Source organism: Myotis brandtii, unplaced genomic scaffold, assembly GCF_000412655.1.
Source record: "Myotis brandtii unplaced genomic scaffold, ASM41265v1 scaffold1279, whole genome shotgun sequence".
Taxonomy (NCBI): domain Eukaryota; kingdom Metazoa; phylum Chordata; class Mammalia; order Chiroptera; family Vespertilionidae; genus Myotis; species Myotis brandtii.
The window spans coordinates 301,021-315,001 of NW_005354503.1; the positions used below are offsets into that span (position 1 = coordinate 301,021).

Below are 13,981 nucleotides of genomic sequence, written 5' to 3' on the forward strand. Positions count from 1 at the left end.
ACCAGCCGGCTCAGGTGCCGGGCAGTCACTGCCACACGCCGTGTAGCCAGGAACACCACCAGCAACACGAAGCCCCCCAGGAAGGTGCATGTCCAGCCCCATGCGGAATTCACAAACTTTCTGTGGGCAGAGAAGAGGGGAGATTACTGAAACCCTTCTGCCCCTCTCCCCACTCTGGTCTGTGTTCCCCACTGCTGTCCCCAGTCCTACATTTCGTCACTGGCTGTCTATTTCCTGTGTCTTATACCTCCCACCCCCATCCACCCATTCAGCCTGCGAGGGTCCATATTTCCTCTTCAGTCTTGCTCCCAACTTCCCCTGGACCCCCAGTGCTGGCCCCCTCCCCCTTCTCTGACCTTCTCTTCAACCTCCTAGCCTATTTTTAGTGTCTGGCCTGGCAGGAGGACAGAAGCCTGGAGGGAGCTAGGATCCCAGAGTGCAGGGAGCCGGCGCCCCTAGCCTCGAGTGGACTCACATGTTGAAGAAGTTTCCGTGGCTGGCGAAGATAGTCCGAGGGTTGACATGGAACTGAAGAAGGGGCCCAAAGATGACCACTGCTGCCAACCAGGCATGGTACAGGCGCCGTAAGCAGGGGCTGCCCAGGAGGCGGGCAGCCTGTTCACTTCCAAAATACAGCAAGGCAGAGGCCACCCAGAGCAGCACCTTCACCAGGCAGCCCAGCAATGCCCGGATTCGGGCCCTGGCCCCCAGCCCTGCCCCCACCACCGGCCCCCGCTCCATGTTCCCTCCCCTCCCCACTAACTGCTTGCTCTGCTGGGCAGCTGAGGAGGGGCTGATGGGGCCCCCCCCCTGGGCAAGGACAGACAGTGACAGGTGTGGCAGACACAGAGCAGAGCCCTGTTGGCAGCTGGCAGGCGGGGGAGAGGGGCGGGGGGCAGTAAGGGGCCAGGGCAGAGGGCTGCCACGTCAGCAGGGACCCAGCCTCGGGTGCGTCTGGATTGCCGCCTGTGTCCTTTCTATTAACGCCGTGTCCCCCTGGTCCTCTAGGTCTGTCCCCAGCTCTATGTTCTAGTTCATGTCTTAGGGCCAGGACTGCTGTTTAGGGTTGTCTTTGACCACAGTCTGCTTGGGTCTGCCTACTTCTGTTTGGTCAGCCAGTCATCCCCACTCCATCCCAACTTTACTATGTGTTTGATTCACAGGGAAATCAGGGGTCAGAAAGATAAAACTAACCAAATCTTTTATTAAAAAATCTGTGTCTCCCTCATCATCAGTGTGGTCCAGCCCCTTTCCTCAGGTTTGAGCACAAAGCAAGGTGCCTATGCACTGCACTGTGTCCAATCAGGCCACGTTAGGAGACCATGACCCCAGTGGCTTGGCTCAGCCCCAGCTCGTCTGGTCTGAGGGGCTCCGAGGGGCTAGTTTGGTCCCAGGGCTGCTGTGTGAATGCACAAGACGTTAGATCTAAAGGGGACCCTTCTTTGGTATGTTTATTATGATGGCCAACAGATGAAATTCAAGTGACCTGAAAAAGGCGTACTATATGAGACGGTGATGGCCCAGATCGGACTCTCAAAGACCCAAAGATTAGATTTACTCCCAGGTGATGGGGAAGGAGAGGAGGAGACCTAGAAGGAAAATCCCCAGCCATCAAAACCTTAGGTTGTGTCCTCTAACCAATTACTCTGGGTCTCAGCCACACATAAGACTTGGCCTCCCACCCTGGCCGGGTGGCTGTTGGAGTGTCGTCCCACACACCAAAAAGGTTGCGGGTTCGATTCTTAGTGAAGGCACATACCTAGGTTGCAGGTTCGATCAGTATGGGAGGCAACTGATCAATGTTTCTCTCTCACATCAATGTTTCTCTATCTCTCCCTCCCTTCCTCCCTCTCTCTTTAAAAATCAATAAAAACATATCCTTGGATGAGAATTAAAAAATAAAATAAAAAGACTTGGCCTCCCAACCTGACCACTGAGGCTGGAGCTATAGAGCAGGGAGCAACTACCTAAACAAAATCCTTGTTATTCAGTAACTGTTTTGCGACCCTTTTGTCTTCCTTCCTCATTCCTCAAACCTGGTGGTGGGACTTCAAAGCACAGTGGAGACCAGCAAAGCAGTGAAAGGAATGAGCGAGCAAGCAAGGACACCTGGGTTCTGGGCCCAACTGTATGACTTTGGGAAAACTAACCCTCCTTGGTCCTCAGCACCCTCATCTGCAAACTGATCAAGATGGATTAATCAGCCAAGCCAGTGTGGCTCAATGGTTGAGTGTCAACCCATAAACAAGGAGGTCACAGTTCGATTCCTAGTCAGGGCACATGCCCAGGTTTCGGGCTCGATCCCCAATTGGGGGAGGGGGGCATGCAGGAAGCAGCCAAACATCAATGTTTCTCTCTCTTCCTCTCAGAAATCAATAAAAATATATTAAAAAATATAAAGTTGACAAAGAAAGTTTTCATTGTAATTGTAAATAGTTGTAAAGGACATAATCTTAAAAACTGCCTTGAAATGTGAGGAAAGACGGATCAGAACTGGATGCGAACCCTAGTTCCCCGCTGGCTGCGCCATCGGCTGCTCTGGGGCATGCTGCACGCCTCCACTTCCTCAACTGTACAAGGGGCGGCTGTGGGGGTGGAGCGCCCAGATGGGGCCTGGCATCAGCGACCATCAGGTTCTCTGGCTCTGGGTGATTTTTTCTTGTAGACTAGACCAGTTCATGCAAGTGTGCTGACCTAAGATGTGCCTATTTCCTGCTCTCTTGATTTCTGCTTGCTGGGAAGTTTCTAAGTTGGTGAGGGACTGCCTATTAAAAGGCTCAGTTAAATGATTTTGGTATTTCCTTACATCTTGGGCATCAAAGGGATGTTTTTTTCCCATAGAGCAGCAAATCTGAAGGCTTCGTTGAAGCTATTTTCTTGACTTGAGAGTATAAAAGGCCTCAGACAGGAAAAAGAGAGACAGAGAGACACCAAGCCAGGTTCCCACAGAGAGTTTATTGAGGGAGCCAAAGCCAGTGAGAGGACCAAGGAGTCCTACTTAACATCCCTCCTTGAAGCCGCTGGCCTCTGCAAGATGGACTGTCCTGGGAGGGAGGGCCTGCCCTGTGTGAGGCCACATGGAGCCCCTCACACCACAAGCTGGCATACCCCAAAGACCCAGACACAGGAAAGAAACCACATAATTCCCACCCTAGGAGGGTGCTGAGGACCTGCCTTCCCCATCCCACCCTCCCCCAAAGGGCTGCAGCTCTAGCCATCAGGACCTCTGATTGGCCAGGCTAATCCTTAAGGTGAAGGCCAGGCAATGGGCCTGCCTGACTGCTCAGGTCAGACATGGCCCCAGGCATCTACTCTAGGAGCTAACACCTAACATCCAAACATGATTAAAAACACTCAGGACAGTGCTCTTGCTAACGAAGGCCACACCCAAAATAAAGGCAGTCCTGCCAGACCCCAGCCAGAGACAGAGACCCAAGCTGAATGAGGGGTGAGATTTCGAGGAGACCCACGGGGAGGATTTTCCAGAGCTCAGTTAGGGCCCCCGAAAGCCTGGGCTTCTGTTTCTCCCCATCCAATGCCAATGACTCCCCAAAAGGGAGTCCCTCAGAAGGGAGAAAGGGAAGAGAGCTTATCAAGAGGCTCAGCCACATATGGGCTGGAGGTCAGATCTACTGGGGCGAGGAAAAGGCTGAAGAGGGGTGGGGCACTGAGGCAGGAGCACTGGGGTGTTCCTCAGACTCTGGCATGTCATCCTGGAAGTACTCAGCCTGGCGGTACTGCCACAAACGCAGGTTCCCGTCCCACTGCAGGGCAGAAGGTGGCAAGTAGTCAGGGGGTGCTGCTCACTCCCAGGTCCAAGTCCCAGACATGTACTGCCCGCCCGCCCCGCCCCAACTCTTGCAACCTCACCGAACTGCTGACAATCTTCTCCTCAAAGGGGTGCCAACTGACGTCACGCACACAGGCCTTGTGGCTGGTCAGCTTCTTCACGATGTGCCCGCTGAGGAGGTCATACACTGTTCACAAAGGCCAGAGTGGAGAGGCTGCCACAGGACCTTCTGGCCACCCATCTCTCTCTGAGCAACACCACTTACCCACCTCTCAGGCAACTTCCCACTTGCCTAGAGTAACAAAACCCACAGCAGAGGATGGGGCTGTTTCTCAATTTCTTTCCCCTTTTCCCTACCTCAGATTGAGGGTATGGTCTAGCAGAGCTCAGATATCTCTGGCCCTCAGCTACATTTCACAAGGTCTACACTTAAAATGCAATGTGGCTTTAAAGCTGTTAGCAGCCATTTTCTAAAAAGCCCACAAGATCTGGAAGGCAGCACCAAAGTGAATAATAAATGTCTCCAGAGGTACGAGAACCTGGTGTTCCTTATCTGGACGGGGCGCACCTTTCTCTCATTCTGGTGGGTCTCCACCCGAGTGCGCGATTTCAGGCTCCTTATAGCTGCAGCTGTGTTGGTGCATTTCTCCTGCTCTGGGGCTTGAGTGTCTTTGTGTCATTCCTTTTTACCTCTGTTCCCTCCTACCTTTCATCTGCAATCTCTCTTCTTGACTGGCTACAAAACAACCGCGTATATTTTTGGTAATCTGTTATATTTACTGACTAGAATTCTATGTTCCTTGTCTTAATTTAAAATGCTGATGAATAGAATGTTTTCTGTTTCTGTTTAAGCCTCCCTTGCTCTAAGCTAAACTCACTTCCACTTGTAGATGCCACTGAGTTTAAGGTGGTCACTGGTAGTTATAACCTGAGAAACATTCCTGCCCTTCCCAAGACTCCCTGTTCTGACACAATCCTTACCAACCACTTTGCCAGTGGAGCAGCCACTATAGATGAACTGCTGGCCGGTGCTATGGGTCGGGGAGAATCGGCATCGGATGAGGGTATGTAGCACCCCATGGCCCCGGTAGGTCATCAAGGAGCTGTCCCCTGGGAGCTTCAGCTTCCGCCAGGCTGGGTAGGGGTGCAGGGAGAGCCCTAGGTTAAGAGTCTGGATTCTCCCAAATCACCAATCCTTAGCAAAGATCGATGCTCAGAATCATTTTTCCAACCCCCAACTGGTAGCTCTTTCCCCACCTAACAGTCAACTGGTATTCACCTACAGTCAGCTGGGCTTCCTGCTGATTAAGATACTGAAATACTTTCATATTGGTTAGTTCTGAGTGATCCCCAGCCTCCAACCCTGGGAACCCTTGGCTCACCCCATGGTTCAGCAAACAAAGAGTTAATGCTCTAGGCCAGAGCATATTCACTGTGCCCATGACAGGCCTCTCCAGGGGTTAAATATTTTAACTACTACCCCTGACCCCTTACTCTCCATATCTCAGGCTCTACCTTCCACTCTCACCTTTAAAAAAATTAATTTCTTACTTATTAAAAATTTAAAAAAAATGTTTTTATTGATTTCAGAGAGAGGAAGGGAGAAGGAGAGATAGAAACATCAATAATGAGAGAGAATCATCAATCAGCTGCCTCCTGCATGCCCCCTACTGGGGATCGAGCCTGCAACCCGGGCAATGTGCCCTCACTGGAATTGAACCTTGACCTCCTGGTTCATGGGTCAACGTTCAACCACTGAGCTGCACCAGTCGGCCCTCTCACCTTTTTTGGGCACCTGCTGCCAGCGGTAGTCCCAGTTTTGCTGTGTGGCAGCCTGGCGTGAGGCTTCCATGCCTTCCCGGCTGGAAAAGCGCCGGATATCCCAGAGCTTGATGGTCTGGTCTTTGGAGTTGGAGATGAGATACCGGGCATCACCCTGTGAATCCCAGAATAGGTGATGAAGGGTCAGATCTTGCAAATGTTGGTGCTGTCAGTCCAGCTCCCCTCTCCAGTTGAGGGGTAAAAATGCCAGTCCTCTGATTTTGCTTGCCTCTTTCCTCATCCAGGTGAGCTCACATTTTTTTTATTGTTGTTAATCCTCACCCAAAGATATTTTTTTTCCATTAATTTTTAGAGAGAGTAAGAGGGAGAGGGAGAGATATAGAGAGAAAAACATCAATGTGAGAGAGACACATCAATTGGTTGCCTCCCGCATGGGCCCTCCCTGGGGCTGGGGATTGAGCCTGCAACCCAGGTACGTGCCCTTGAGTAGAACTGAACCCGAGACTCTTCAGTCCACGGGCAGATGCTCTAACCACTGAGCAACCAGCGAGGGCTCACATCAGTTTTCTCCCTCAGATCCCACCCCCTGGTTATTCTTCAGCTTCTCTGCCTGAGGCACTGGCTGGGTCTCCTATTCTACCTTGGACTAACTGTGTTCTATTTTTCTTGTACGGAAAGCCCTGCCGAGCTCCATTGGTACCCATCAGTGTTGAGTACCAATGGATCTCACGTTTCCTGGCTTAAGCCCCTTCCCTAAAGTCCAGTTCTTGCAAACTTGGCTAATAAGGACCTTGGGTGAGTTTCCACACCAGTCCACTCTGACATCCTCTCCTAGACAATTGGAACCTTAGTAGCCTAGCTTCACAGTGCTGCCTCCCTGCCTACCTTGCTGTCAATGAAAGTGATGCCATCTTGATGTCCGGCCAGTGCACCCACAGGCTTGGGGTCATCCTCCCGCATGGTGCGTCGATCCCACACTTTGCAGATAGCATCGTCACCCCCGGAGAACAGGATTTGGGAGCTTATGTCAGCAAAGGCCACTGCATTCACATCATCCTCATGGGACTCAATCTAGGGAGAAAGAGAACAGGATATCTAGGACTTCTTTCTGGGTCTTCTAATAGCCAAGGACCAGGAAGCAGAGACTCTAAGTCTCAGCACCAATACCTGAAGGGTGCGCCGGTTCTGTTCTCGATCAAAGACATACAGGCAGCCGTCATTGGCCCTGAAAGGGAAGGGATAAAGAGGGTCCTGGAGATAGGACTGAGAGGACTGATGCTATGTGTGCTCTGGAGAGTCCCTGTTGTGAAGTCCTGCTAAAGGGCAAACCCTTGTCTCTTCTTATATAGGAGGTAGAAGGAGTGTTAGCTGTGTTTCAAGGAGGTTTGAGACCTCCCATCTCATTCTGGGTAAATGGTGAGCAAGAGGTAAAGCGAGTCGTAAACCTTGACCTTGGAGAAGGGCTGGTTGTTCTCCACGATGCCCGAGTAGGGGCATCCAGTATAGTCTCTGTAATAGCAGAGCTGGTCTCAGGGAGGACTCTGTCTCATTAACTGAGGGCAACATCCCCCACACTCACCCTCCTAGCACTTCTCGTCCATCTGAGGAGACAGCAATGGAGAAGACAGCAAAGCGACGTTCATCTGGCCTGAAAAGAGCAAAGGAGGAGCTGATTAAGTGCACTTCCCTTCAGCCTTTGTTAATCCACATAGAATCTGATGAGGGCTGTAAGGCACATTTCTCAGGGGAAGAGAAGTCCTGCCAACACAAGCCAGAATGTGGATCACCTCAGGGAGAACCCTGAAATGATCTTGCAACCATCTATTTTACCCTGCTCCTCTGCTGACCGGACGGGTGGGTCCCTCCCAGGAATCCACACAGAGAAACCTGCAACCAGTGTACTTTTCCCTCTAAGCAGGAGTTCCAGTTCAAGAGATTTGCTCCTGGAGAGCCTTCCTTGAGAAGTTTCTGACCAGGAAGGGAAGCCAGTACCTTAGATCCAGGGCAGTGTGTGTGTCTCCCTCCCCGTAGATGTTGCAGATATGAACTAAGAGAAGCAAGAGAAACAAGAATCTTTCAGGGCTGGGGGAAGACAGGTAGAAGTGAAACTAGAGAGGAGATGGAACAAAGGGCCAGGATGTCAGACCCTGGAAGTGATCTTTCCAGGAGAAGGTGTAGAGTCCTGGCACAGAGGAGGTGGGCATTTGGAGATCTCAGGTCCCAGGCTGGAGAGACACCAGAAATCTGGGGCATACTCACTGTAATCAGACCAGCTGGAGTATAGGAAATGGTTTCCATCAGGGGTGAAGGCCACATCCAGGACACTCCAGCCTACATCCCGGGCCTTGATGCTCTTGAATTTATGAAAGCGGCCATACCGGCAGTCATACAGTCTTATTGTCTGGTCTGTGTAAGTGGGGACCAGGCAGAATTAGGGAATAACCTCCTCAAATCCTCCTATCAGACCTCTACCAGTGTATCTGAGAAATGTGCTCTGACTAAGCATCCCTAAGTCAGGGTCTGGGTCTTTCTAGCCTCAGCCATAGGGAGCATTCCTTGTTCATGGGACCAGGGTCTGGTACCTTGGCAAGCAGACATGAAGATTTGACCATCTTTGCTGTAGATGCCACAGAAAGCCTTCTGAGAGTAAGTATCAGTGAAGCCCAGATCATTGGGCAAGAAGCTGGGGAAGCAGAGGGAAAGTAGGGTTAAGGGGAGCTCGGGATGAGAAGCACCCCAGTTAGCAGAATCCTAACAGAGCTGGACGTGAATACACGGGCATTCTTCTCTTTTGGCCTTGGGTAAAATCCCCTTTCATTTATTCTATCATCCTCTCATTTCCATACTTTTCCACTTTGTTTACTCTCAAAGCCTTAACCCCACTTAACCTAACCTTAATATCCCTGAGGATCCTTTAACACCTATACCTTCAAAATGTAGGAGATAAGACCTATCTGGCCCTTAGAGTGTCTCCACCAAGCCCCATACTCACTGAGACATCACTCGAGACTGTTCTCCAAGGGAGAAGCTTCCCCGGTGGCAGAGGCCCCGTTCTCTCTAAAGGAAGGGATTGGGGAATATTGCTAGCAGAAACACAGGGCCACTTCAGTCACGCCAGGCCCCCTCCTCCAAAGTTGTTGCTCTTGTTACAGAAATGGACACCACATATAGGATGTCCCACCAAACCCTGGAGCAGGCTGGCTAAGAACTCTCCAGCTCCAGCACTTGAGGCTTCTTTGGAAAGTTTAATTCCCTCTTCTCTGGGGATGGCAGCGCTCTGGCTACCTTGATAGGCCTGCTGCCAGGCTGGCGGGGGGTGGAGAGGCCTACCTGGTACAGCATTTGCGGGAAACTGTGCTCCCGGGCCGCCTGCCTACGGCCCAGCCGCCCTGTGGCCAATTCCACTTGCGTCTTGATCTCATTGCATTCCAGCTCCCGGGTGTCAGGGGTTGCGTCCACTGTGAAGACCAGGGAGAAATTTCATCCTAGGTCTTTCAGCCTCAGAGGACAGTTAGCAGAACTGTACTCAAGCCCATTCAATGTGGCTGCATATACTGGGTCTTAAAGGACTCCCTCATTCCCTGAATTATCTCATCTTCTTTCAACTTAACCCATTATTCTTTGTCAAAATTAAAAAGAAAAAAAGATTTTCTGCCCTGGACGGTTTGGCTCAGTGGATATAACATCAGCCTGTGGACTGAAGGGTCCTGGGTTCGATTCAAGTCAAGGGCAGATACCTCGGTTGTAGGTTCCCCCACCCTCGTCGGGGGTGTGTGCAGGAGGCAACCAATCGATGTGTCTCTCTCACATCGATGTTTCTCTCTGTCTCTCCCTCTCCTTTCCCCTCTTTCTAAAAATCTATGGAAAAATATCCTCAGGTGAGGATTAACCAAGGTAAATAAATAAATAAATAATACAATGAAAATAAATAAATAAAGTAACTACTGATAAGGAGAGACTTATTTCTAAAAAAAGAAAGAAAGAAAAAAGATTTTCCAATCAAAGTCTTCTGATGTTAGGGTGTCAGTCTGCCTTTCCTCTTACCAGGTGGGTTGTATCTGTCTCCAAGACGCCCATCCCAGGCACTGTCATGCTCTTCCTCGGAGTCCGAGAGGGCCTGGATGAGTTGTAAATTTGCTGCACCTCCTCCCTGCACCAACCTCACTTGGCCCCTGTGGAGATACCCCACCCCCCATGACAAAGGGAAAGGGTGCCTTTCCCAAACCAACCAGATTCAGAGTCAAGGGCTAGCCAGTGCTGAGACCACCTGGTACGCCACCCTCATACTGTCCCTATTTTGAGGTCTGAGGTTGACTAGACCTTGGCTATTATTTTCAGTCTCCTACAATTCTCACCCTTGCAGCAGGAGTAAAGAACCCCAACATTACATGGAGACTGACAGACCTACTAAGTTAACTTCCCAGAGTTAAAAATTCTGAGAGCGTTTCCTTCTGAGCCTCTGCCCACGTAGTCCAGTATAGAACACAGTATTCTGAGGGGACCCCCAAACTTGTCTTCTCCTCAAGGAGCCACAGCTAAGAAACGAAGCCAGTGTCACTCCCTTTCCAGCCAATTCCTGGTGGCCACTTGCCTCAAAGCATTCTTTCTTCAAGAGCAGGGTTATACTAGGCTAATTTAAACTTGTTTTTCAAGAAAATCCACATGGTCTCATATCACATGCAATTAACTTCACTAAAGTTCAACACCCACCTCCCCAACCCCTCACATCACTCCTTTTCCACAAGGGCCTTTTATCTTATTTTTAAAATTTACTTGGAAAACAGATTACATTTGTGTAGTCATAGCTAGAGAGGCTCCCTTCAACAGTCCCCGAAAACACAAGAGTGATATTTTGGTGACCCTCCCTGGGCAAGAACCACTCTTCCTGGGTATGAAGCTCAGTGCCTAGTGTCCAGCAGAAAAAGGCTGTCGTGCTCAAACAGAACAGCTGTACCGGGCTAATCCCATTCCCTACCCTCTGTCTGGAGTTGGGACCAAGGGACTGTGGTGGCACCTGGTGGGGACACACCAGAGGGCAAGTTACCTGCGGAGGAGATAGGCCAGTACCTGGGCCAGATCCACATCTTCATCCTCCTCTTCCTCTTCCTCACTCCGACGCAGACCAGCCCCTCTTCGGGGCAAGCCCTCGGAGGAGTCTCCAGACCCGGATCCTGCGCTGCTGCTGTTCCGCGATCCCATCTTCTGGTCACAGCATCCTTAGGTCCGGTGCAGGCACTCCTCCTGTCACCTCCTTAGGTTTGGTGAAAGCAAAGCCTGCTCTAGAAATACTAGGGTCTCTTGGGATAGGGGTGGCTATCTCTAGGAGGGCGACACTTCTTAGGGACCGAGGGGACCCCTTTTTCCTTAGCCTGTGACGACTCCCCACGCTTCAGGAACACAAAGCTTCCCCAATCTTGGGAAGCCAAAAAAAGAAGAGAGAAGCCTAGGGCCCTGGCTCACCAATGAGAATCCTTGAGAAGAGGAATTTCTCAGTTTTCTGCCTCAAACTCACCTATCAAAGTCCCAGGAGGGGGTGGATTCCCAGGTAACCTCTCTGGCAGACCAATCACAACCCCTTGCGGAAGAACGCGCCTCATTAGCTTATCTCATCTAGCCAATCAGAAGCCTATGGACTCAGAGACCCCCGACGCCCCCCTTACCGACCAATCAGAGTGCTTCCTTGTGAAAGTCGGCAGCAGCGACAACCAATGACGTTAGAATTCAGCCTAACACCCCCCCCTCCCCAGCCTCACGCCCACGTGTGTGCGAGGGGGGGGCGGGGTGTGTACACCGAGGAGAGGAGGCAGGGAAGAGGCTGAGAAGCCCCTCCCACTGGAGCCGGCGGTTGCCGCCTCGCGCGAGACCACCCACCAGCCCGGAGCGGTCGCAGGAGCCGCACGGGCGGGAGGTCTTGTTTACCCCGACTGCCGCCACAGCGTTGGCCAACTGCTCCTCCGTCACGCGCCCCCTTCGTCACTCATCTCCCGGCTTCCCGGTGCTCGGACTGTGGACGTCACGCGACGCCCCTGACGGCCCCGCCTCCTTGGACCGCTAACTGGACAGCTGAGCGCGGTGATTGACGGGTGGGTGGGAGGAAAGTGCGTGGGAGGAAGGGCGTCCGCTACTTGTTGGGAGGAGTAAGTGGGGAACCGGTTGTTTCCTGTGTCAGAGACAACGGAACCACAATTAATAGGTGAGGGGTGGAGCTTATAAAAGACGTTGGTGGTTCGCTACCGAGAGGTGTCTTAGCAAGGGATACAATTTGATGTCGGTCCCTAAAATTCATGTGGCTTCGCACTTTTCAGATGATCTCTGAGGCCCCCCCCCCCCCCCCCCCCCCCCCCCCGCCCCTCCAACCTTCCTCTGTCGTTGGTTGAAGCTTCAGTCGGCCCTACCAAGGGGGGTCGGCCCTATAGGGTGTGTTTAGATCACTGGTGGGCGAACCAGGCCTCCATACCCTCCTTTCTGGGTTTAGCTTCCGGAAGCCTTGTTCGCGTGGGGAGCGCCCTTTCTAGACCTCCCCTTAGCCGCTCTGATAACTGTTTAGATGGCCCCTGGCTTCCCTCCGCGGTCTTTGTAGACGCTCCCTAACACACCGGTAGGTCTCCACGGGCTGTCAGGTTCCGTCAGTTCCCCTTAGACACCCACCCCTTTGGCCCTCTAGGATCTGCAAACTTTCCCTCGACCTTATGTCCTTGCCTTGCCTGTCCGGCCCCGACCACCTGTCTAGGGTGTGCAAGCACTCCGCCTCCTCCCCCTCCTCCGGGTTTATTAGTAACCCGCCTGAGTCCGAGGCCCGGGCTGGCCAGGCCTCGGGATCATCGCCCAGCCCGGGGGCGGGTGATTGGGCTCGAGTGACCTCGCTGTGCCGGGCGCACAGGTCCGGCGTTCAGGCTGCACCTCAGCACCCCCGGCCGCACTCCCTCAGAAGTGCTTCAAGACGGGGGAGGGCGGGGGAAAAAGGACACATATGTAAAATTTAGACAAAGTCCTGACCGGTTTGGCTCAGTGGATGGAGCGTCGGCCTGCGGACTGAAGGTTCCAGGTTCGATTCCGGTCAAGGGCATGTACCTTGGTTGCGGCACATCCCCAGTAGGGGGTGTGCAGGAGGCAGCTGATCCATGTTTCTCTCTCATCGATGTTTCTAACTCTCCATCCCTCTCCCTTCCTCTCTGTAAAAGATCAATAAAATATATTTAAAAAATTTTTTTAGACAAAAAAAAGAGAAGAAGTGCTTCGAGCTGTCCCGGGTCTAGAGCTCCCTGAAGATAGGGAGGGGAGCGAGGGCTCGTAATTCCCCCGGGCCTTTCTGTCTGGGCCTCACTCTCCCCGGGAGGGCGAGGGTGTGGTCAGTGCTTTGGGTCGGGCTCCTGGTCTCTAGACTGCTAGACCCGAGTTTATCTCTGCTCACCAGGGCCGGCTTTCAGGGCGTTTCACTGTACAATCGAACCCACACTTGTTTTACTATTGATAGCAATGCACTGTAAACAAATATACCCCAATATGGGACAGGATTGGTTAAATAAATTATGGTCCATGTGATAGGACACAGAAATACCAGGCAGACATTAAAATGGTGGTGTAGTCTTCTATTTTTATGCTATGGGGAACTGTTCAGTTTCATTGTTAGGTTTTAAAAACGGTGTTAGTTCTCCTGGTGGCATATTATGGTGGATACAAAAACAGTATGGTTTCAATTTTGCATAACAAAGTATGAAAATACCCAGGCTCATTATACCATTAAACAAATAACAAAATGCATGGATTAGTGACAAAGGTATAGCATGAACATTGCAATATGATTAATACACCTGGAGCACCTGAGGTCCACAAAAAACACACACACAGATAACTGTTCAACTCATCTTAATAATGCATTTTTGGCCCCTTTCCTCTTCTTGGCCCCTTCTACTTAGCACTTACAAATCCAGTCTAAAATGGAATGAAACCCAAATTCAAGCCTTTGAAATACGAAACTTGTACATTATTATTTTTTCTTTTTCTAGAACTTGTACATTATTGAATAAACATATAAAAGTCATGGAAATGTAAAACAGCCTGAGGTTGTATGACCAAAATGAGTCTTTTCTTTCTTTCTTTTTTTTTAAATCCTCACCTGAGGATATTTTTTCCATTGATTTTTAGAGAGAGTGGAAAAGACAGAGAGATGTGAGAAAAACACATCGATTGGTTTTGAGATATATGCCCTTGACCAGAGTTGAACCCGGGACCCTTCAGTCCACATGAAGTATGGTAGCAATCATCTCAGATTGAAACTGTAGTTTAACTCTAACCCTGTTATTTGGCTTAACAATAGAAAAGTTACTTTGATTTTCTGAATTGTATAAATCATCCCATTCGATTGAATGACTATCCCATTGATTGTTATCTTACTGGTTTTAGAAAGCA

General features: G+C 50.9%; 2 protein-coding genes across 9 annotated transcripts in view; both read right to left on the reverse strand.

The window, feature by feature from the left end:
* Window positions 1-1,765, reverse strand: part of FITM1 (fat storage-inducing transmembrane protein 1) — a 2,625-nt gene extending 860 nt beyond the window's left edge. The window contains exons 1-2 of the mRNA XM_014534285.1: window positions 476-1,765; window positions 1-120 (exon numbers count right to left, since the gene is read on the reverse strand). Coding sequence (XP_014389771.1) covers window positions 1-120; window positions 476-741 — 386 coding nt within the window. The 5' untranslated portion in view covers window positions 742-1,765. The remainder of the gene's footprint in view (window positions 121-475) is intronic.
* Window positions 1,766-2,936: 1,171 nt separating this feature from the next.
* On the reverse strand, window positions 2,937-11,673 carry DCAF11 (DDB1 and CUL4 associated factor 11). Of its 8 annotated transcripts, none has more exons than XM_005859599.2 (15): window positions 11,444-11,673; window positions 10,617-10,823; window positions 9,617-9,744; window positions 8,903-9,030; window positions 8,565-8,629; window positions 8,155-8,255; window positions 7,832-7,978; window positions 7,565-7,619; window positions 7,152-7,220; window positions 6,740-6,797; window positions 6,458-6,643; window positions 5,573-5,726; window positions 4,772-4,924; window positions 3,871-3,977; window positions 2,937-3,764 (listed from the first exon to the last, which is right to left on the reverse strand). In XM_005859599.2, the coding sequence occupies exons 2-15, from the start codon at window positions 10,769-10,771 to the stop codon at window positions 3,630-3,632; spliced, it is 1,641 nt and encodes a 546-aa protein (XP_005859661.1). In that variant the 5' UTR covers window positions 10,772-10,823; window positions 11,444-11,673; the 3' UTR covers window positions 2,937-3,629. The 8 variants fall into 8 exon arrangements, 7 of the variants coding, with proteins under 7 accessions (XP_005859661.1, XP_005859658.1, XP_005859660.1 ...); XM_005859596.2 differs by having other exon boundaries at window positions 11,492-11,582; XM_005859598.2 differs by lacking the exon at window positions 11,444-11,673 and adding an exon at window positions 11,233-11,437.
* Window positions 11,674-13,981: the final 2,308 nt, after the last annotated feature.